General features: G+C 36.6%; 3 protein-coding genes across 5 annotated transcripts in view; 1 reads left to right on the top strand and 2 right to left on the bottom strand.

Moving 5' to 3' along the window:
* The window catches only part of fut7 (fucosyltransferase 7 (alpha (1,3) fucosyltransferase)), a 36,001-nt gene extending 28,103 nt beyond the window's left edge, over positions 1–7,898 (top strand). The window contains exon 5 of the mRNA XM_079585673.1: positions 7,772–7,898. The gene's annotated coding sequence lies outside the window, so the exon portion shown is untranslated. The remainder of the gene's footprint in view (positions 1–7,771) is intronic.
* npdc1a (neural proliferation, differentiation and control, 1a) overlaps positions 1–19,330 on the bottom strand; it is a 26,192-nt gene extending 6,862 nt beyond the window's left edge. The window contains exons 1-3 of one of the 2 annotated variants that reach the window (XM_079585675.1): positions 18,897–19,330; positions 16,098–16,151; positions 3,751–3,891 (exon numbers count right to left, since the gene is read on the bottom strand). In XM_079585675.1, coding sequence (XP_079441801.1) covers positions 3,751–3,891; positions 16,098–16,151; positions 18,897–19,002 — 301 coding nt within the window. In that variant the 5' untranslated portion in view covers positions 19,003–19,330. The remainder of the gene's footprint in view (positions 1–3,750; positions 3,892–16,097; positions 16,152–18,896) is intronic. The other variant, XM_079585674.1, reaches the window with a different exon arrangement.
* LOC306984375 (uncharacterized protein) lies at positions 19,247–21,688 on the bottom strand (the record flags this gene model as incomplete). Of its 2 annotated transcripts, none has more annotated exons than XM_079585677.1 (8): positions 21,547–21,688; positions 21,431–21,456; positions 21,302–21,345; positions 21,034–21,115; positions 20,780–20,847; positions 20,556–20,658; positions 20,363–20,451; positions 19,247–19,351 (listed from the first exon to the last, which is right to left on the bottom strand). In XM_079585677.1, the coding sequence occupies exons 1-8, from the start codon at positions 21,564–21,566 to the stop codon at positions 19,247–19,249; spliced, it is 537 nt and encodes a 178-aa protein (XP_079441803.1). In that variant the 5' UTR covers positions 21,567–21,688. The 2 variants fall into 2 exon arrangements, with proteins under 2 accessions (XP_079441803.1, XP_079441804.1); XM_079585678.1 differs by lacking the exon at positions 19,247–19,351 and adding an exon at positions 19,709–20,223.

Genomic DNA, 21,688 nt, shown 5'->3' with positions numbered 1-21,688 from the left:
TTTGTTATATCTCGCAGCCCGTTGCAACACAAACAAAATAATATTGAATACATCATAAATATTTAATATATATCGCCCAGCCCTGGTTCAGTCTGCTGTGCCTGTTTGACACGTTGACAGCGATCATAGATTTGGTTAACTGCTATGTTGTGGAGAGGTTGAGGTGTTGCATATGGTAGAGAGTTTGTGTCTGCAATGAACTGCTGGAAAAAAAAAAAAAAATTCCATATAGCACACTTTACCGTAATCATGATATCGCTTCACGACGTTGCACATAGAAATAAATCTTTATACAGCACTGTACCAGAAAGTGCTAACAGACTGGAACTACTGGAAAAGGGAATGTTTATTGTCATGAAAGTGTGTGTTTAGTCTACATAAGACTGGCCATCTGCCTCCTGGAACAAGACTGATGTGATACAGCAACACATATCGCTGTCTCAACACCCCCACAGTCCAGGCTGTGTGTCTGTCCTCCACAGCAGGTGTCAAAGGAGGCGGGACAAACCATCTGTACAAGTGGACCTGAAAATCTGTGCTCCTTTACACATGAAGAAACACTACAGCCTGACTAAAGACTAAAGATGACCAACAAGAAGAATCAAGTTTTGATTCAGAGGGTGCTACTGGTACAAGATCAGACCAGGTTAACTAAAACCATAAAAAATTTGATACTTGAAATAAAGTAACATACTTATTTCTCATTCATTTTCTCTTATTTTCAAATAGTTTAACTTGATGTACTAAAATAACTAAAACTGAAATAAAAAATTAATACAAATTGACATAAAAAAACCCATACAAATGACAAAAACAACAAGATTACTGCAACTCTGACTAAAATCAAAATGAAAAAGGAAATAATTTAAATGAAAACCAATTCTTAAATATTATTGAAAACTATAATAGTAGGCCTATCTCAATGATACGAAAAATACTAAAAGACAAGTAGTTTACATGCAATCTTATCTTTAAACAATATAAACAGAAATTATTAAAACTATTATGAAATCAAATCAAATAATTGATTTTTTTTTAAAATAATACACATTTGTGAACAGAGTAAACAGAAAGATTAATATTATATTACTTAATTTGCGCAGTAAAAGTGCGGACTTGTGTGCATCAAGACAGAACAGCACTACTGAAACATACTATTACGTCATTACAAAGCTGTGCCTTGATACCACAGATCCCTTACTGTTTGCATATTCATGTAAAATTAGCAAATTAACCGGAAAAAAAAGAGAACGCATGGATGCATACTTCAATAAACCCACTTAAAAAGCATACCATCGCGGAACCTTTGATTTGGACACGACAACAGCTCTGACTGACGGGCATCTAAAACCAATAGGCAGGTTTTTTACACGATTATGCCGCCATCTAGTGGTGACTTCACTAAGCGCACTGGTCAGCGGATGTCAATTTTCAGGTGTTTTTGACAGACAATGAGTTCTTAAATATGAATCAATGCAAAGCAATGACACATCAAATCGAAAATAATAATAATAACGTATCCACTGACGTCAACCAACTTTGGACAACACTAAAATACTACTTCCAGCCGGGCTATTTTAGTCAATGTGTGATAATCAACACTCCAATATCATACACTAGAGTTTTTTATTTATTTTTATTTTTTTATCATACACTAGAGTTGTGAATTAAGCGAGATCAGCCATGACATCACAATCATGGTGCATTGTGGTGGTCTAAGGATCTTGAGAAGACTCGCTCCCTCAGTCAAAATCAAGGGGTCGAGGGTCTGTCCAAATAAACTTCCTTGTCGCACTTGTCGAGGGCGTTGAACACACTTCAAAATGGGGATTCCCCCCGAGGGAAGAGCTTAGGGAAGTTTGCGAGTGTATGTATTAAAGTGGAGTTAAACGTAGCCATGGCCTCTGGTCTCTCTGGATTTATTTCCAATCAGTGACGTAAAAATGAGACTGCTGACCTACATAGACAGATGATGGTTAGTGGCAGAGACTTCGGTTCAGCTTATGTGGCCCAAATTCAAGGGCTGAAAAAAAAAAATCTGGATTTTAAAAACATTATGGTGGAATAAAAATCCAAATTAAGTGTGATTGTGCTTTAAAACCGAAGACCCAGTGTTGTTCGCCATGGCAATATTAAAGCAAATATGACGCATGACTGAGATCAGTAAACTCTTTAACAGCCGGTTCCACCTTAGTCTAACATACACTATCGCTTCAATTGTGCTCTTTGGATCTTAAAGACTTTCCTGTAAAGCATTTCATAAGGACAGAGGTATAGGTATAAGAGACAAAACTGCTCTAAAATCAAGATACCCCATCCTATTCGAGAATACAATCTATTCAATCCATCCAATCTCTTTGCACAGCAAAACACTAAACGCATTCATAACATGCTCTTATTTTTGAAGATATTCTTAGTAACCGAAACACACAAGCTCTGGCTACACAAACGAAATGCTCAAAATGAAAGTTGTCAGCTGTCCTCTTCAGCCTTTATCAGGCTCTTCATCATTCAGTGAGCCAGGCCTGTGTTTGCAGAGCTGAATTACAGGAAACTATTGCAGAGTATGAGAAAGAGAGAAGGTGAGGTGTAGCATGAGAATTTAAGTTGCTGCTGTGTTACCGCAATAGCCACTTTATTGCTCAGATACACACGTTTCGATAATATGAAACAAAATGGATTACAAATTATATATACATATGATTAATTTCATTTTTAAATAAATAAATAAAGTGAAATATTTAAAAAATATTTGAAGCTTGATTAAGGGTAAATAGTTCTTAAGTTAGATTTTACCTGACAAATGAAAATGTGCCAGCAAATAAAAAACCTATTAAATATTTAACAAAAAACATTACAAATTTAAAATAAATATACAAATATCAAACCATATACTATTAATATCCTACAAATATATATTATTAATAAATACTATTATACATCTATCTGGAAGCATATGTTGCTAAAGTAGCTACTTACTTGACACTTAAAAGATGACATTTAAAAAATATTTAGCACAAAAACAAAACTCTATGACTGCAGTATTGTAATAGATAAAATAAAAAAAGAATGCTTTTTCTTTCTGCTAGAGCAGTGCTCACGTGGAATTACATTGAAGCCAAGGCCACGCACAGACATACGCGTGCACGCTTACAATCCAACTGATTAAATTCAGTCATGTGCCTCTGCCAAATGAAGAGAGAGAGAGAGAGAGAGAGAGAGAGAGAGAGAGAGAGAGAGAGAGAGAGAGAGAGAGAGAGAGAGAGAGAGAGAGAGAGAGAGAGAGAGAGAGAGAGAGAGAGAGAGAGAGAGAGAGAGAGAGAGAGAGAGAGAGAGAGAGAGAGAGAGAGAGAGAGAGAGAGAGAGAGAGAGAGAGAGAGAGAGAGAGAGAGAGAGAGAGAGAGAGAGAGAGAGAGAGAGAGAGAGAGAGAGAGAGAGATTACCACAAAAGCAATAGAAACAGTGAGAGAGGGAGAGAAACGAGAGCAAAAGCACAGGCCAGATGACGGGAGGATCTGAGGTCTAAACCATCGACATCATCTCTCTTTCAGGACGACATTAGTCACAGGCCGAGGGTTTGGTTATAAATGCACAGCATTCGGCTTGAGAAAACGATTGTGTGTTGCTTGACCCGCAGTTTGAGTTTGTTGATGCACAAGCACTAAAGCACAAGCCAGATCAGACAGGTGCTAAATGAATCGTGACAGTAGGCAGAAGGTGGGTATGGTGGGTGTGTGAACGCCTTCGTACCGTGATTGTGTCTCCTGGGAGCAACACAATGTCCGTCTTTATCTTCCTCCAATGGGGTGAGGCAGGAGCCACAGTGGAAGGAGCCAGGCTCACAGAAGTGCCGCCCCTTTATGGCACAGTCTATGTGATCTGGGCACTTTGCTGAAAAAAATAAATAGAAAAAAGACATGTTAAAATGATAAAAAAGTTAACTCAAATGATCTTATTACACCTGAAGCACTGAACATCACACGTCATGTATTTGAATATCAATGTGCCTAAAATCTTTATGAATTAGTGCACCAGGTGTTAACGGCAAGTGAAGGTAATGTTGTTCCTACTGATATCATTAAAAGTCATCATTTCCTCTGAAGCCACACATGCATTTAGTCACCTGTCATGTTTTTTTATTGGTATTGTTGTTTTTTGCAGGTAGAAAATATCAGTATGTCCCTTTAAACAAACATAATAATGCTTTGAAATACATAATAAAAGCTCTTGACATCTGTTGTTTACCTCAGAAAATTATTTTGCTTAAGATTTATTAAATGTTATTCAGCAAGGGTGCATAAAATGTATCAAATGTGAAAGACATTTACGTTGTAAAAAAATATATATTTCCAATAAATGCTGCTAGTGAATTTTCTAATCAATCATATATATATATATATACACACAGTATATATATATATATATATATATATATATATACTATGTATGTGTATGTGTGTGTGTATACGGTACATATATTTCAACTTGTCCTGATCATGTAAAAGCCAGCAAACCACTTACAACTGGTAACTTTAGCATGATGCAAGGACAGAAAATTCGGGTTTGACGTAAGTGTCTGTCAATAGAGCTTAACTTGCATTGAAACTGAAAATTCCTTGAAACCTGAAAAACATTTAATGGTAATGGTGAGTGAAGTACCCAGTGACATCAATGCTATTGAACTCAATGTGTCTCATAGCCTTGACTGACTTCTATTCGTTAGAGAGACTCTAAATTCAGTCAGACGCAAACACGCTTGAATGACTCAAATCGGTCCACAGTCGCAATCATAATCTCAGCTCCTTCTCTTCAATGATACTTTCCCCATGTGCTCCTATTCGCTATAAATCCCTTAATTTTCTGTCTAATTCTCTCAGTGGGGGTGCTCTGCTCTCGGTGGAGGCTACAGAAGAAAACTGGGTCAGCAGCAGGTGTGTGTGCTGTGATAGTGCTTGTGGATTTCATTCTGGATCTGTGTTGTTTTAGAATCACTGATGTACTATTATAGTTTTTGTTCATTTTGTGGTGTTTTTGTCACTTTTTTATATATAAAAAACTGATAGTTCCGGTCCTTGATGCTGATTGGTCAGTAGCTGGGTTTTATTTTCTGATAAAGAAAGGCTATAGAGTGCAACAGTTCAGTTCCGGAGGTAAAAACGTCATTTATTTTTCTCCAAGAGGAAATTGATTTTGAACGATAACTTTTGAACGATTTTTAATGATAAACGAAAACACAGACCTACAGTGAGCTATGAGGTTTTAAAAAATTATGGTATTTGCTTCTGCTGAAGCGTCCACATTAGGTCAGCTGATTTTTAGAATAATCGTGGTTAACAGTGGAATTCCTGGCAAAAAACTTAATTACACATTATACTGTACAGAAAATTAAATAAAAATCGAAGTAAAAAGTGATACGCTCCTAAATAGCTTTTTAGCCCCGCCTACTGAAGCACTGCGAATGACGTTATCAAGTCGATATCAACCTACGCTTTCAAAATACTTAAATGTTTGTTTGTATACACACACATACATATACATATATGTTTTATACATAACGAGTAGTTTATATCTCCATCATTTTTAAATGCTTCATGGTACTGTCAAGGTCTTTTTGTCCGATTCTCTAAAACTTTTTTGCTTCAGATCAAAGTTTGTATTGTTGTGATTTACCTCGTAGCTGATTGGCTTGGTTCATGGTTTATAACTCTTTAACTCTTTCCCCGCCAGCATTTTCAAAAAAAAGTTGCCAGTCTGCGCCAGCGTTTTTTATCTTCACAAACATTTCATAGCCATATTTTGTTGTAATATACCATTTTATTCTAGCTTCATGCATTCTTTTTTTTAAATCAACACTTGAAAGCTAAATTTTGAGGAAAAAGCTGAGAAAATCACGTTTCTGTCAAAGACTACATCCAGATTGGATTCAGAACGATAATGAAAACATAGATGGAGTAGATCGAGTCCATCAACACCCCCAAAGCTTCACAGTAGCATAGCTCTTCCTGGGTCGACATTTCTTTCAGTAACATTAGGCGGTTTTGGCTTATATTGCGTTTAATGTTGATGATCGCATTATTTTACATATGCATGACATATGATATTACTTGTTTCCATTTGTACGTGTGTGAGAAAATATTAGCAAATGACAGTTTAATTTGAGCTACATCAGATGAGTCGTTACATCTAGGAAAATTATTTCGCTGTTTTGTGTCACATTCAGGGACTATTCTTCAGAAGGATGGAATATAATGATTTATGATGCACTCATGCCAAGCAGGCCTAATGCTTTTTACAAGTTCGGGCAAGCCGTGAACACACCTTTACTTAAAAAAGTAACATATTAACACATATATATTCAGGTTTAATAGGTTATTTGTATTGTGTGGTAATGTTTTATGAAAGCAATGAGGTAGTCGAGGCGTGCCGTATTGTAAACAGTCAAGGCTGAAGAGGTTGCAAGCACTTGCCTAACAATGCCCTTTCCTCCGTGACTGTAGGTGCATTCACGTCATGCGGTAATTAAGGACAAGACTTTTCGGAGAGCTCTATTGTACCATATGACCGCTGTACCACCTGACCGCTGCAGATTTATTTAGGCATTGATAGTGTTGCCATATAAACACATTATTCCCAGTCCGAGGACTTGAACAGCTGAACCACGTCACGTGTTGTCATCTCGAAATTATGGCAATTGACCGTTCGCAGGGAGTTTGATTGACAGGCGATCTGACCAATCATAATCCGCCATCTGCCGAATCCGCCATTTTTGTCCGACAAAGCAGTCAGGAGAGTTAGTAGATTAACGTTGGAGGATTTGAACTTGAAAAACGAAGTGTACTGACGTCTTTCCAAGGTTAAAACTACATTCCTTCTGATGTTCATTCATGTTTATTTGATGCTATAAATTAACTAGAAGGAAGAGATGATCGGTTCACGAGCAGCTTTAACTGATGCTCTACAGCGATCTGACAGACACATTAAAGAGCCACAAAACGGTATTTATTGTTTAAATTCCTTAAAAAAAATTACCAAATTTGAAAGTTGAGACTTTGTTTCATATCAAAAGTAACCTCGTCTGTCAGCTTGTTGTCAGTGTCCTCTCTGTATTTTTCACTGCGTGAGAGTGGCGGGGCGTGAGAGCAGGCATGGCTTGTCGGACATAGCAACAGTAACTAAAGGGGGCGGGTCTTTGCGAACAGTCAATTACGACATGTCGTGAATGCAGCATGGCCTCTTGTACTTTATTGATGACAAATATGTCTATATAGTTATTTATTTGTATTTTATTTAGGTTTAGTTACTATAGTGCTTAAGAAAATGAGAAATGTTGTCTTGGCAACTAGGCATCTTAGGTCACAAGATGGTGCATATCTTCTGAATCATCTTCTGACTTTCTGAATGTATATAAATGATATGCTTTTTTTTTGGATAGGAAAAATTAAAACATGACAAAGAATCTATCATTATTATGAATGAATATTACTGTCATTGTGTGAATAATATGTAATCAATAAAAAATAACTGCAGTCTGATTATGAGCAGTTTAAAATGTAATTAATCTAATTTAACCATTAAGTACTAATTTTTAGAATCTGATTACATGTAATCAGTTACTTCCAAGCACTGACCATTACTTAACAACCTGGGAGCTCATGCCATGATCTTCCTTAAAATGAAATATGATAAAAAGCCAATTCTGTATAGAGAAAATTACCAGGATTTCTACTTCCAGAGCGCTAACACTCCAAGCTAAATGTCTGTTCATTTTCAGCTGCCATGAATAAGCACTTCAGTGTTCTGTGATGAGTGGATCGCTACCCGTCACTCTGACATTATCTGGCGGACGTCATATGAACTCAACGCTGAGTATAAACTTGATGACACACGTTCCATCCGGGAGAATATAAATGAGCGTGAAGCATCATCAAGCATTCACTCTCTGTTCTGACCGGCTCATTCTTAATGGAGACTGGAGCTCAGCTGAACAGTGAAACTCAACTAAATGTGTGTATATTGTAAGACAAACGTAAGTAATTTGTTCATGTGCACATAAAACTAAATTCAGAAAGCTTTTCTTTGCTTTTTCACAGTCACGTTTTTATATTGACAGATCTCCTGTGTGTTTCCAGGCAACAAAAAAGGAGCTGTTATAAAAGGGTAGAAGTGCCCTGTCAAGGCAAATGCTTACATACGCCACAGCAGTAATGTACATAGAATATATGTGTGTCTATTTTTTAATTAGGGTTGCAAATGGGAGGAAAATTTCCGTAAACTTTCCAGAAACCTTCCATGAGAAGTTAAGATGGGGAATATTGGAAATTTACGAGAATTTATGGGAATTAATGAAAAATGTGGGGTAATTTATACAAACTGTATCATATGCAACCATAAATATAAACATTTAGTTTGGTCATAAGCAGATTTGTGAGTATAAACGATTATTTCATTGAAAAAAAATAAAAATAAACATATTCCTAATGTCTTCCTAATGTAGTAGTTTGTCCGTTTAGGGCTATGAATGGTTTAAATGGCTATTTCAATGTAAGGGGACCCACGCTGTATGTAGATAGAAATGGCTCACTCTAAGGTAATAAATTCATAACGGTTCATTATGTAAGGTCTTTATACACCACTGAAAACATAGTTATGTATATTATATTGCGTTTCTGTCAACAGATCCTCCTAAATATTAAACAATGCACCTTTAATACATTTTAAAATGTCATTTATTCCAGTGATTGCAAAGCTGAATTTTCAGCATCATTACTCCAGTAATCTTTCCTTCAGATATCATTATAATCGCTGCTCGAGAAACATTTAGTCAACAAATCACAGTTGAAAACAGTTGAGCTGCTTAATAGTTTTGGAAACTACAAGATTCCTTCATGAACAGAAATTTCAAAAGAACAACATTATTTGAAACAGAAATCTGTTGCAACATTATAAATGTCTTTACTGTATTTTTTTAAATCAATTTAACGTATTCTTTCTGAATAAAAGTATTCATTTCTTTACAGAAAAACCAACCTGATACCAAAATTTTGAACATTACAGTATGTCCATAATAAACACTGAAATGTATAATATTATATTAGTATGAACTGCACATGTCCAACATAATCAAGATCCGTCACACAATATGCTGGCATCTGCCTGGTTTGGATCGTTTCGACTGGTTTTACACCAAAAATACCATAGAGTTTAAAAAAAGGGAAAGTTTTTCTTTCTCACTATGCGCGTTTATATATTGATCTGCAAATAAAAATCAATATCTTTCTCTCCAAATGTGTGCACCGTTTAACTAACTGGAAGCGGGGCCTGCACGATCCCTGTAAGGTTTATAAGCTTTGACCATATCATCATTGTAATCTTTATTAGGTGTTGCTTACCCTCCAGCTGCTAAATATGAATTGATTTCTGCTCGTCATCACTAGTCATAGACATCATCATCCCTCATTAGTCTTCATAAAACACCACCAGATTGCTTTTAAATCTGGACGAGGAGTCATAAGAACTGAGATGAAATGACTAATAAGGTGCAACTGTATGCGTTTATGTGAGAGATGCACATTCCTCTAAACACCCTGCTGGGCCGCCCACCTCCAGCCGGTCATGGACATTCATTAACACAACCAACCACAAGCTCAAGCTGTGCTTGGAAATAAGGAGGGAATTTGGAAGCAACAGGTTTTTTTTAAACGCTGCATTGAATATAATCTGATCCCAGTAACTACTTGACTTCAGTGTCATTAAGCTGAATCTTTTACCCTAAGTTTCTTGCAGTACACTTACACAACATCAATAAACTGATCTTAAAGGGGTAGTTCACCCAAAAATTAAACATTCTGTCATGATTTCCTAACCCTCATGTCGTTGCAAACCCGTATGCAACCCCCCTAACCTGTATGCAAGAACTGTTTTTGTCATACAATGAACGTCAGTGGGGTTCAAAAACAACTCTGGACCCAATTGACTTGTATTGCATGGGCAAAAAAACACTTTCAAAACATCTGCTTTTGTGTAGGACCCTATTGTTTTAGCTACAGGCCTCACTGACTATTTATCTGAAGCTGTAGTGTTTCTGGATGGAGGAGATTCTTTGATCGCCCAGATCAGTCAGTCCATCTCGGCTCACCAAAACATCAATGACATAACACTGATCAAAGTCAATCCTGACAGACCACTTATAAATATATTTGGATTCTCTGAAGAACCCACTAATAGAAGTGAGATGGCCCTTTGTTTGTACAATCCTGCACGACACTTGTAAACCACGAAAAGGAAGGCATGAGTGGAAGCAGTGGATCTCATTGGAAACAGAGCTGTTTCTGAAACAAACTTTATAATATAAAATAGGAAAATAATAGTAAAATTGCTATAAAATTGATCCAATGGTGTTGTTGGGAGCATTGACCAAAACATTTACAATGAGGAAAAGAGACATGTACTATTGAAATTGTTATTGATAGCTAAAAAAAAATGATAAAAGTGGAATATCCTCCAAGCTTGGTTCAATTGACAAGTTTATACAATGAAGAAAAAAAAGGCTGCATGCCTACATATGAAGATGGATCTTTTTCTACAAAGATGGGACATGACAAAACATTCAGTACAGATATGTAACTAAGATGGGTTATAAAGAAGTGGATTACAAACTATACCGAGAAATAAAGTCAGAATTGTTAGATAAATGCAATTATCTTTAAAAAAAAAAATGTATTCCGTGGTGGAAAAAGCTTCCATACATTTCACACCAGTCTCATTGTTTGGATTCTTATTGGGCACTATTGGGTTACAATCAGGTAACTCAGAAATGAGAAATTTAACTGGTTGCAAATGCCTTGTTCTGTGTCCTTTTGTTTATGAACTCATCAGTAATATTCCTAAAATATATATATATATATATATAAAATGTCATAACCTCGAATAGGTGTGATCCTCCCAGGAGGCTGTGGAGAATCAGATTTTTTCAAAACATCTCTGGTCATTTGCGGTGCCGAGGAAAAGTGCACACGATTACATAAGAAATATCAGCATGTCATAAAGCTGGATTAAAAATGAATATTTCTAACCATCTGCTGCTGGCTCAGAAATCATTAACCGAGCTCTGAGCGGGAAGGAAGCCAACATCAGCACAGAACTGCAGCAAGAGAACAGAGACACACTTACGTGGCAATATTGACAGATTCCACTTACTTCGTGAGGTAGGATGTGCATCATAAGTGGCCACAAATGTATCAAAAAAAATAATAATAAAAAAAAACTGTTAAAGGGATAGTTCACCCAAAAATGAAAATTTGGTCATCAATTATTCACCCTCAAATTGTTCCAAACCTGAATTAATTTCTTTCTTCTGCTGAACACGAGAATATATTTTGAATAATATGGGCAACCAAACGGTTGGTGGGTCTCATTGACTTCCAAGGTATGGAAGAAGAAAAAAATATATACTATGGAAGTCATCAGGGTTCATAAACCGTTTGCTTACCCATATTCTTCAATATATACAGTGCTATGCATAAGTTTAGGCACCCATGCTAAAGTTGACTAAAAAGAGGAATAAAAAATCATCTTTTGGAAATTGAACTTAATGCCTTAATTTAAAAAAATAGGAAAAATCCAACCTTTAAGGACACCAATTTTCTTTGTGAATGAATAATGTATCGTAAATAAATAAATGTTCTTCCTTAAAATACAGGGTGCATAAGTTTGGACACCCCTATGTTAAATTCCCATAGAGGCAGGCAGATTTTTATTTTTAAAGGCCAGTTACTATATGGATCCAGGATACTCTGCATCCTGATAAAGTTCCCTTGGCCTTTGGGATTAAAATATCCCCACATCATCACACACCCTTCACCATACCTGGAGATTGGCATGGAGTACTTTCCATAAGATCATCTCTCAATGCAAATCAAACCAGCTGTTAGGCTAACTGAAATAAAACCATGCCAATCTCTAGGTATGGTGAAGGGTGTGTGATGATGTGGGGATATTTTAATCCCAAAGGCCAAGGGAACTTGATCAGGATGCAGAGTATCCTGGATCCATGAAGTAACTGGCCTTTAAAAATAAAAATCTGCCTGCCTCTATGGGAATTTAACATAGGGGTGTCCAAACTTATGCACCCTGTATTTTAAGGAAGAACATTTATTTATTTACGATACATTATTCATTCACAAAGAAAATTGGTGTCCTTAAAGGTTGGATTTTTCCTATTTTTTTAAATTAAGGCATTAAGTTCAATTTCCAAAAGATGATTTTTTATTCCTCTTTTTAGTCAACTTTAGCATGGGTGCCTAAACTTATGCATAGCACTGTATTTTGTGTTCAGCAGAAGAAAGAAATTTTTGGGTGAACTATCCCTTTAAGAAGGAATAAATTAGAACAAATATTTTCAATAACATTGCAATTGTGATAGGAGATGCCATGAACAGGAAAGTGGATGGATAAGGGAAAACTCCCATTGTGTGGACATCCTGTTGCTCTATCTAAAGTAAAGCCAAGTTCTTTTCCCTGTTTAAACTGGCTCTCTTCCATGCCTGCAGATACACATGATTCAGATTTTAATCTCATTAAGTCATATTATTAACCAAGACTTTACATTTCCTGAAGATAAAATGCCTGTAAATGCTAAATTCGCTGTGTTTACTCTTTACTAGGCACCACTAGTCCTTTGCTAAGGCGTTCACATGTTACTAGGTGTTCTGGGTGGTTGCTTCCTGGTCCAAGTAAAACAAACTCACCGCCAAGTTTCGATGATATTCTGGGCTTTAGATGCGACTTGGGTATCACGTTCAATGTAAATCTAAAGGATTTTTTTCACCTGTTTTCATCAATTTAAACAGTAATACCACATATCATTAATGTCCGAAGCATTGTGCGTAAACAAATATATGCCTACATTCTCAATACAATATCCTTGATCTGAAAATAGGCCTTCAGAGTTATTTCTGTGAGACACTCCTAGGCTATGTGCTCACCTGCTTCCATCCATTTGTCTCTTTCTCACTCTTGTTATTTATTAACTTCATGGGAATGGGCTACTATTCCTGCTGCTGTGGAAACGATGTTTTCCGGCTAACAAATGAACAGGTCGGTCATCATGACTAGGTAACGTTTTGCACAAACATGCTGGGACTCTCAAAAGCCAAATGTAAATATCATAGTAAGATTGTGATAATACAATGGTATAATAATATTCAAGTGATGCAAAGCTGAATTATCAGCATACACGATTCAGTGTCACATGATCCTTCAAAAATCATTCTAATATGCTGATTTGCTGCTCAAGAAACTTACTATTATTGAAAGCAGTTGTGTTGTGCTGCTTAATATTTTTGTGTAAACGGATATTTTCTTTCAGGATACTTTGATAAATATTTAATATTTATTTTATATAAAAAATATGTGTAATTTATTTAAATAAACATTTATATATATATATCCAATATCCATTCATACATACAATTAATCATGAGAATAAATGCCAGTAGAAAAGTGTAGTAGATGCAGGTTTCCACACTTCATTTGCACATTTGAGTAACTGATAGGGGTTGATTGAAGCATAATTTGAATAGTTACATTCTAGAGCAATAACATATTTGATTGTGGGAGTTTCTAGGTACACCACATTCAGCAGGGAAGACTTATACAGAAAAGGAACATGTGAATACAGATGGATACTTACAATGGATCATCCAACAAATGACTAGAATTTAACAGTATTCAAAAGCAGACAGACGTGTGGTTATGGAACCTGAAACCAGCTTGTTCAGTTTTGAAAAATATACTGTTACTATCCTTAAAAAACTATCAAATAAAAATGTAAACGTGTATAAAACCAAAGTGGAAGTCAACAAATGTGTCTGGAAAATTATCTATTAAGCACAAAAATAGTTTGTGTTACATGATCAGACTGCGCTTCAAGAGTCTGAGGGTCTCTTTTATAGTCTGCCTGGCTCGGATCCTAATTATCATAAAAAAACTGAACAATGACACACATCCTCATTAGTGAGAGAAATATAGTGGACCACAGGAAATGAGAACCCAGATTTACGCCCACATCTTTCAATAGCCACATTAAGACACAATCACAAACCACCCTTGTGCCCCACAAAGTTTCCGTACAGTTCAGAACAAAGTGTAGATCTCAGCTGATCTGAACGTGCCTTCCGCAACCAAGCTGGCAACCTTTGTGTACTCAATGAAGACTTAAGGGTGGATGTTTGCTGTATGTGACTGAACACTCAAGGGTGTGTTTGGATATTCGAGTGCAAACGCCATGTTTGTTTCTGCCTTAACTGCATAAGAAGTACACATTTTGAGTCTCACCCATCAGAATACAGATAATATGGCCGCAGCTGCTTCGTTCTCACACGGCGAGGTTTGTAAAGAGCATGTGGCCTTGTTCAGGGAACTGCTGCAGAGATAAGCCGCTGCTCTCAATGTGCGCTCTGCAAATCATCATTGTGACAACAACAGGCTGTTTCCAGATCTCTGTAGAGTCTTAGATCCTCACGTTCCCCTGAGACAGCAAGAGCAGGATCCAATTCGCCAGTTACTACAGCAACGCAGCTAACCTTTTCTCAATCCACTCCATCACCTCAGAAGAGAGCAATGCAGCACTCAGACACCTAAAACCACCCAAACACATCGTACGCAAGTGCATTACGAAGCGAGCTGTGACGAGAACTAGAGAGTAATAGAAAGAGATTTTTCACACAATGTAAAACAGCAAGGTCCCTTTCTTGTTTCTCTTTTATCCTGTGCTCTATGAGGAGCAGGTTTAAGGGGGCATTTTAAGGTTCAGATTTCAAGTTTGAGCATCTAACAAAGCACTTAAAGTGTTCTTCAGATACGCTATTGTGCACAGACTAAAAGGCCTATTTTCCAGGCTACCACTTAATTCTACCAAAGCAGCTTTAAAAGGCAGCAATTAACAGCTTACAAATAAAAATAATAAGGGCTCAGGACATGTTGTACCTCAAACCTGACACAAACGTTAAACATTTCCGTGTTTTGAGCAAGTTGTATGAATATAGAACAAGTTCGAATTATCAAAAAAAATTGGGTATTGATTATCCAGGGCCATTTTCTTCAAGAAAAAGTTCTTTACAGCACAATGATGGCCTGATAACCCTGTCAATGTGATCACTGATCAGTTACTGTTGATTAAACTAAAACTATTACAACTCATTTTCAGTAATTGAAATAAAAGTGAATTAAATTAAAATAAAACAAAATATAAATATTAGATTAGAAAATAAACGGAATTAACAAAAATTAAGTGTTGCCTTGGCAACTAATTAAAAGAAATAAGTTGAAGTAGAAAACTATAACTGAAATAAAAATAAAGCTAAACAGAAATAATTTTTTACAAAAATAAAAATGACAAAAGTACATAAAAGAATTACAAAAAATTAAACAAAAATGTAAAACAACCTATTAAAAGGTTAATTCAAAATATTAATAAATACTATACTAGTATATAAATAATACTGATAAAATTGATATAAAATGTAAAAATAAATTAAAGCTGCAAGCAGCGATGGAAAGGGCCCTCACACCCGTAGTAAAACTGAGCACGGTGGGCAGTACGTAAATATACGAAGACTATGTTAAAGTAATTTGTATTTGCCACACTGCTACCAGCAGGTGGCGCTATTGCTATAACCGAATATGAGCATGGTCATGTGTTCAGGACAGGACTCTTATCAAACATGTGAAGTTTGTGAAGACATTGTATGCCTGAGTTAAGGCCCTTTCACACCGGACGCGTAACGAAAAAGCGTAACAAAAAAACGAATAGTTCGCATGCGAATAGTTCGCGTCAAAACCATTCACATCAGCCGCGACACGAATTTGCCACGTTCAAAGCTTCAACATTCCAAAACTTTCACGCCGACAGCTGAGAAAACATGGATCCTTCATTATCATCATCCAGTGAAGACGCGTTTTTAATTTTCTTTAAAAGACAGAAAAGAAGGTTTTGGGTGCACCCGACCCAATCTTAAAGAACAGAGAGTCTGAAGGGGAGTAGCTATGCTAATCTTGCACAGCAGCTAAAACTTTATCATGGCCGGTTCCACACTTACTTTTGGATGTCTGTGGGAATATTTGAGGGGCTCCTTCAGACAGTGGAACCGCATCTGACGAGACAAACCACAAACTTCAGGGAACCAATCGGTCCGGAGCAGCGTCTGGCAGTCTGCTTAAGTGAGCTGTCCTCTTAAAATCATCAGGGGCTTTGTTTACATGCAATCAAATAAACAATCCACTCTATGTGATTGGCTGAAGCCTTTTCTGTCGCCGCAAAAGTAAAAAAAAAAATCGACATCGAAGCGAAGTGAAAAAAATAAAAGTAGTTTTTTTGCCGCAGCACATTCGCGTTCGGTGTGGAAGCACTCATTACACAAACAGCTGATAAAAAAATAAAACCATCGCGTAAATTATAGATGCGTCAAAATCGTGTTTACTGCCGGCTGCTTGTGGTAGCCTAGCAACATCGGAACTGCAGGCAACATTAATATAGAACTTATCTGATGATGCATATTTCACCCAAAGGCTGAAATTGGGTTTGCACATCTACATTTGTCAGACCACCGAGGGCACATCCTTCGACGAAAACTCAAGATCTTTGCAATTTAACGTCGCAAAGGCCTTAAGATTACGCTCACCAAATTTGAGGAGGAACAGATCAAATCTGTAGGAGGAGTTCGTTAAAGTACAACATCTGGAAATGGCAAAAACTGCACAAAATCTGAGAGGAAGTTCAAAATAGCTGACTTTCTGATGTGTTTAGGGCTACGCTCCAAGATACTTTTTTGTAGGTATTGGGTCATTACATGTATTTATATCAAGAGCCGGGGCACTAATGTAAGAGGGGCTATTGAGCCATTTTGCCGCACCCAATTCTGAAACCCATATCACATATCATATTCCACTTCTGAAGCGTGTGCAAAGTTTCATGAGTTTTTGAGCATGTTTAGGCCCTCAAAAAAGCGATTCACTATGGAGAATAATAATAAACGGAGCAGAAACAATAGGGTCCTCTCACCATTGGTGCTCGGACCCTAATAAAACTGATGAGACTTTCAATGTGACTATGTTTGTGAATAGAATGTTAGCATAAACATTAAATATTATAACTGTAGCTGCTTTTTGATTGTGCCAGGTGTAGGCTAACTAAATGGTGTTTCATAGGCTTCGTACACTGGAAAACTATGGAAAGGGAACTTGAATTTGCTTTGAACAAAAAAAATCCTAGAAAGAGGACTTATAGACTACTTTTCATTACTAGTTTCAGAAGTCCACTACGCCACTGAGATGAACTAATGATATTCATAAAAGTGCTCCTCAAACAAGCAGACCAAGTGTGGTTGCTTTATTCACCTGCACGACACAGGCCTGATTATCTTCACACGCTCTGGTCACCATCTGTGAATTTACTGCATGGCTAGCGGCTCTATCCACAGATCTGTCTTTCTCCGTGAAATTTGACATGCTGTTGTGCGCGGATCAGATAATCAACAGCCAGAGGGGGAGAGTTCACACTAAACGTGGCAGCTCTTTTCAGAAGTCACACGCTAGTGAACAACAAACAATCTACAATGGAAAACATGCATAAACACACGTTAGCGGAACTAGGAGATGAGATAAGAGAAAGAAAGAGAAAAAGAAGGATGCAAAATCTCCATTGTTAGCCGTTGGGCATGTTTTGGCACACTGGAAACCTTTCGAGCAAAATTATAGGTTGGATAAAATCAGTGCATTATAAATATAAAGAATTATTTCAATCTTCTATATTTGATATTCAGTTGCTGTATAAAACGGAATAAGTCTCAGGGGTGCTCAGCGTGCAGATGTGGGTCAATGATTGTGAGAGAGTGTTGTGCCAGTGTCCAGCTGTTGTAATTCCCAAAGGGGTCTGAAAAAGAAACTTGATAATCTCTGCTCATGTCCATAATTGCTGCACTCACATCCCACATTCCAGCTCACATAGTCCACAATGAACCTCTTAGACTATTACAATGAACATTCGAGAAATCAATCAGACACTGGCTCGATGAGCATTGAACAAAGGAAGGAGCGAAAATATATGGACTTCCTTATAACATATTTACAGTATAGTGCAAATGGAACAGCATATGCAGAATAAAAGCGCTTTGGATGAAAGCATTTACTACATAAATGCATAAGATCTACTACATGAATACAATTTAAAGAATGTATTATGACAACAGCATCTGATTTTTTTTTTAACTATGGTACCAGGTTTGCCAATTATTGCATGATCTAATTCAAATTTTTGCGAAGAAAAAATTTAACAAAAATGCAATTTTAAGTTACCTTCCACCAAAGCTAAAATTAAAATGTTTAAGTTCAGCTAAAAGTAACTCTTAATTAATTAAAACTAAAATGTAATGTACAAGTATAATCTGTACTCTGTACATCAATACTGAATATATTAGTTTTGGCGTTGCAATGTAAACATCATGTTAGAAACATGCAAATAGCCATTAAAGACCTATACATGAAACGTTATGCAATATCAACTAATATCTCGTTGTTTCTCCACTTGTTCAACCGGATTAGTGTTTATTGACAGTCTCAATCCTGTTTATTCTAATTAGCATAGCTATCTACAACTACAAAAGTGTAATAAAGAACAACCCACACGTCTAAACTAAAGCAAGTCATAAGTATAAAATTCACAATCAGCTTTGGGAATCAATGATATAGGATAACAACATTAAATTAAAATAGCATTTTAACCACTTTAAATAATATCAAATATTATGAATTGCATATTAAGTAGCCTATTATATATTATGAATACTATTTGGATATATATAAACTAAATAAGAGCTACCACCATACTGGCAGACACTTACCCGGCATACTCGCACCGACGGTGACAAGGATTACGCAGATCAAGACCCCGGGTAAGAGGAGGGAGGCCCGGGCTCGCCGTGCGCTCCGACTCGGGTAAAACAACATCCTTCACTGCTCTTCTCAAGCCCAGGACAGCAGATAAAAGCTCCGGAGTGTCATTCCTTTATCTGTGTGGGTCAGTTGGACGTACACGATTGAGAGAGACAAACCAGCCCGAATGAAAGCGTCAACTCAAGTTAAGAGCGTTAAGCCGCTGGCCGTGTGGTACAGCTAAAGATAGATGAGAGAGATTGAGGAGGGAGGAGAAGAAGAAGGAGGACCTCCGCTGATAGACACGCTACACGAGAGATTACAACAGCTTCATGCAGCAGCGCGAGGAGGATGAGTGAGCTCGTGACGCAATGACGCTGCTCTCTGACGTCGCTGCTTCTTCTCTCAGGTGAGTGAACACATTCTATTAATAACAAAAGAAAAGTGGTTTTCAGTATAACATTTTATTTACGCTTTAAGTTGTCAAAGTGGGAACTTGTTAACAGTCTAACTCTTTTTTTTAGTAAAATGCAAACAGTTTTGAAGCAAATTCAGTTTTAAACACACCACTGCTACTGTAGATAAAACAAATTTGTGTTTTGAGACCTTCAATCTAAAAAGTTACTGCGATATAACCCTGGTTTCAAGTGTTTTGACTCTTTTTTGAGTTCAATTTTCTTGCTGCCATTAAACATCTTAATAGTTAGATTGAGTGTGCTCTTGTAGTGTTTAGTATTATTACTGTATATTATGGTTTTCAAAAAGAAACCATACAAGTATAAAATGAACAATTCATAAAAATAACATTATAATAATTTTCATACAATATTTGTTTGCGAATAATGACAATTGCGAAAAAATAATTTTTTTGTTTAGAAGATGTTTGCTGTCTGTTTGTGTAGTAGATTCTATAACATTATAAATATTTGTTCTTGATAGAAAAATCAACAGATGTAATATTGAACTTCAGATGCCATGCTTTTAAAATATATGCTGATAGTGGCACCTAGTGGAAAAAGTTGGCACATGCAAATTGTTAGGGAGCGATCAATTTCTTTCTCATGTGTTGCCTATTTATATTTATATATATATATAAACGTGAATTCAAAAACAATTTTAAAGAGATTAAAAGGGAAATAGACACAAAGGCACATTGATGTTTTTATCACAACGTAAATCTTGTCATCTGCACATAGTAAATGATCAAAACCGAAGGCGGATGCATTATTTCCTGGCTTCCTTTTTGGTGTATCCAGGGCTGTTGCTGACAAATAGCTCAAGTTCCTTGCCGGAGTACTGACAGAGATAATAAACAAGTATTAAACACTGTAAACATTTTAATCACCATCATAATCAGAGATCCGAAACCAAGACAGAGGTGAAATCAAATGCAGCACTGATCGTGAGACTTTTTTGTGGTTTGAGAAGTATATACCTCAGTTTTGAGGGTCCTGTTCAGATTGCTTGGGTTAAAGGTACACGGTCTGCGGGATTTTGGGAATTTATCCAAAAGAGGGAGAGGCGCTGGAAACCAAGACATGAATTACTAAGGAGGCAATGCATTGCAATGATATCATCTAGCAGAGTGAGGATCCAACCGTAGGTTAGAGAGGTTAAGTGGTGCTTACATTTGGGTGAATCCGATCTTGGGAGAGAAGGCCATGTAGGGAGCACAGGGGAGGCCTGAGGTTTTTCTACAGGGCTTCCTCTGGTCTGCTTTGGTAGTGTCGACTGCAAAAGCATGATTCCAGAAACAAAATAATTACTTCAATTCAATTCAATTAAGGCAAACAGGTATGAACGATTGTAACTCTCACTGATTAACCAGTAAAGGTTTTCGAAAAGTAGATACCTCAGTTTTGCTGGAGAGAGATGTTAGCATTTTGGATGGTGGGAATTTGCCCAAAAGAGGAAGAGCCACTGCAAACCAAAGAGATTCAAGACAAAAACTAAATGAATTGCTTGATTTGACCAAGAGCAGCTCTAAATTGTAAGGAGACATACAAATGTACAATTTCTATGAACATGCTATGATATCTAAAAGAGTGAGGTTACAATTGAATGTTATAGTGCTGAAATATATCGAAAGAGAAATATGATACAGACTCTGTAGAGAAGACCCAGTAGAGGCCTGAGGCTTTGCTAAAGGGCTCCCTCTGTTGATAGTTTGTGGTAGTGCCACTGCCAACTGAAAAATAATATTTCAGTTTTAACAACAACGATATACATTTTTCTGCTATTTTAGATAATTATTTTAGAAATCCAACTTTTAGCATTAAAAAACATCTTTAAACAATAATTAGCCCTTGACAGCTTTACCTAGACTAACGTGACAGAGATTTGGAGTAATTCAAATACACAAACATTTTCTTACCGTTTCCTTGGGATTTCTGTTCTCCACATTAGCCTCGTTGTGAGCTAAATCAATCAACAATAATAATAATGATAAACTTTTAAAAGGTAACATTTGGTTCTTAAAAAACAAGAGTAAGAAAAATCTTACCTGAAACCCCCTTGCAAATAATCCCTCTGAAAGTAAAAAATCAAAACCATTTTAATATAGTTAGTACTGAAGGTGTATGTGTAGAGATACAGATAACACTACTCTATCTGACGTACTTTTTTGTAAGACTCATCATTCCTCAACGTTTGAACGCTAATTCACGCAAAAATATATACGAGACTTGTTCAAGGGTTAAGCGTAGTCTATAGACAAAATCTTCAGATAAACTGCAACCATGGCACTCTCTGCAAACGAGTT

Source organism: Phoxinus phoxinus (assembly GCF_949152265.1).
Source record: "Phoxinus phoxinus genome assembly, chromosome: 17".
In the NCBI taxonomy this organism is placed as follows: Eukaryota; Metazoa; Chordata; class Actinopteri; order Cypriniformes; family Leuciscidae; genus Phoxinus; species Phoxinus phoxinus.
This window is presented reverse-complemented; position numbering and strand designations above follow the sequence as displayed.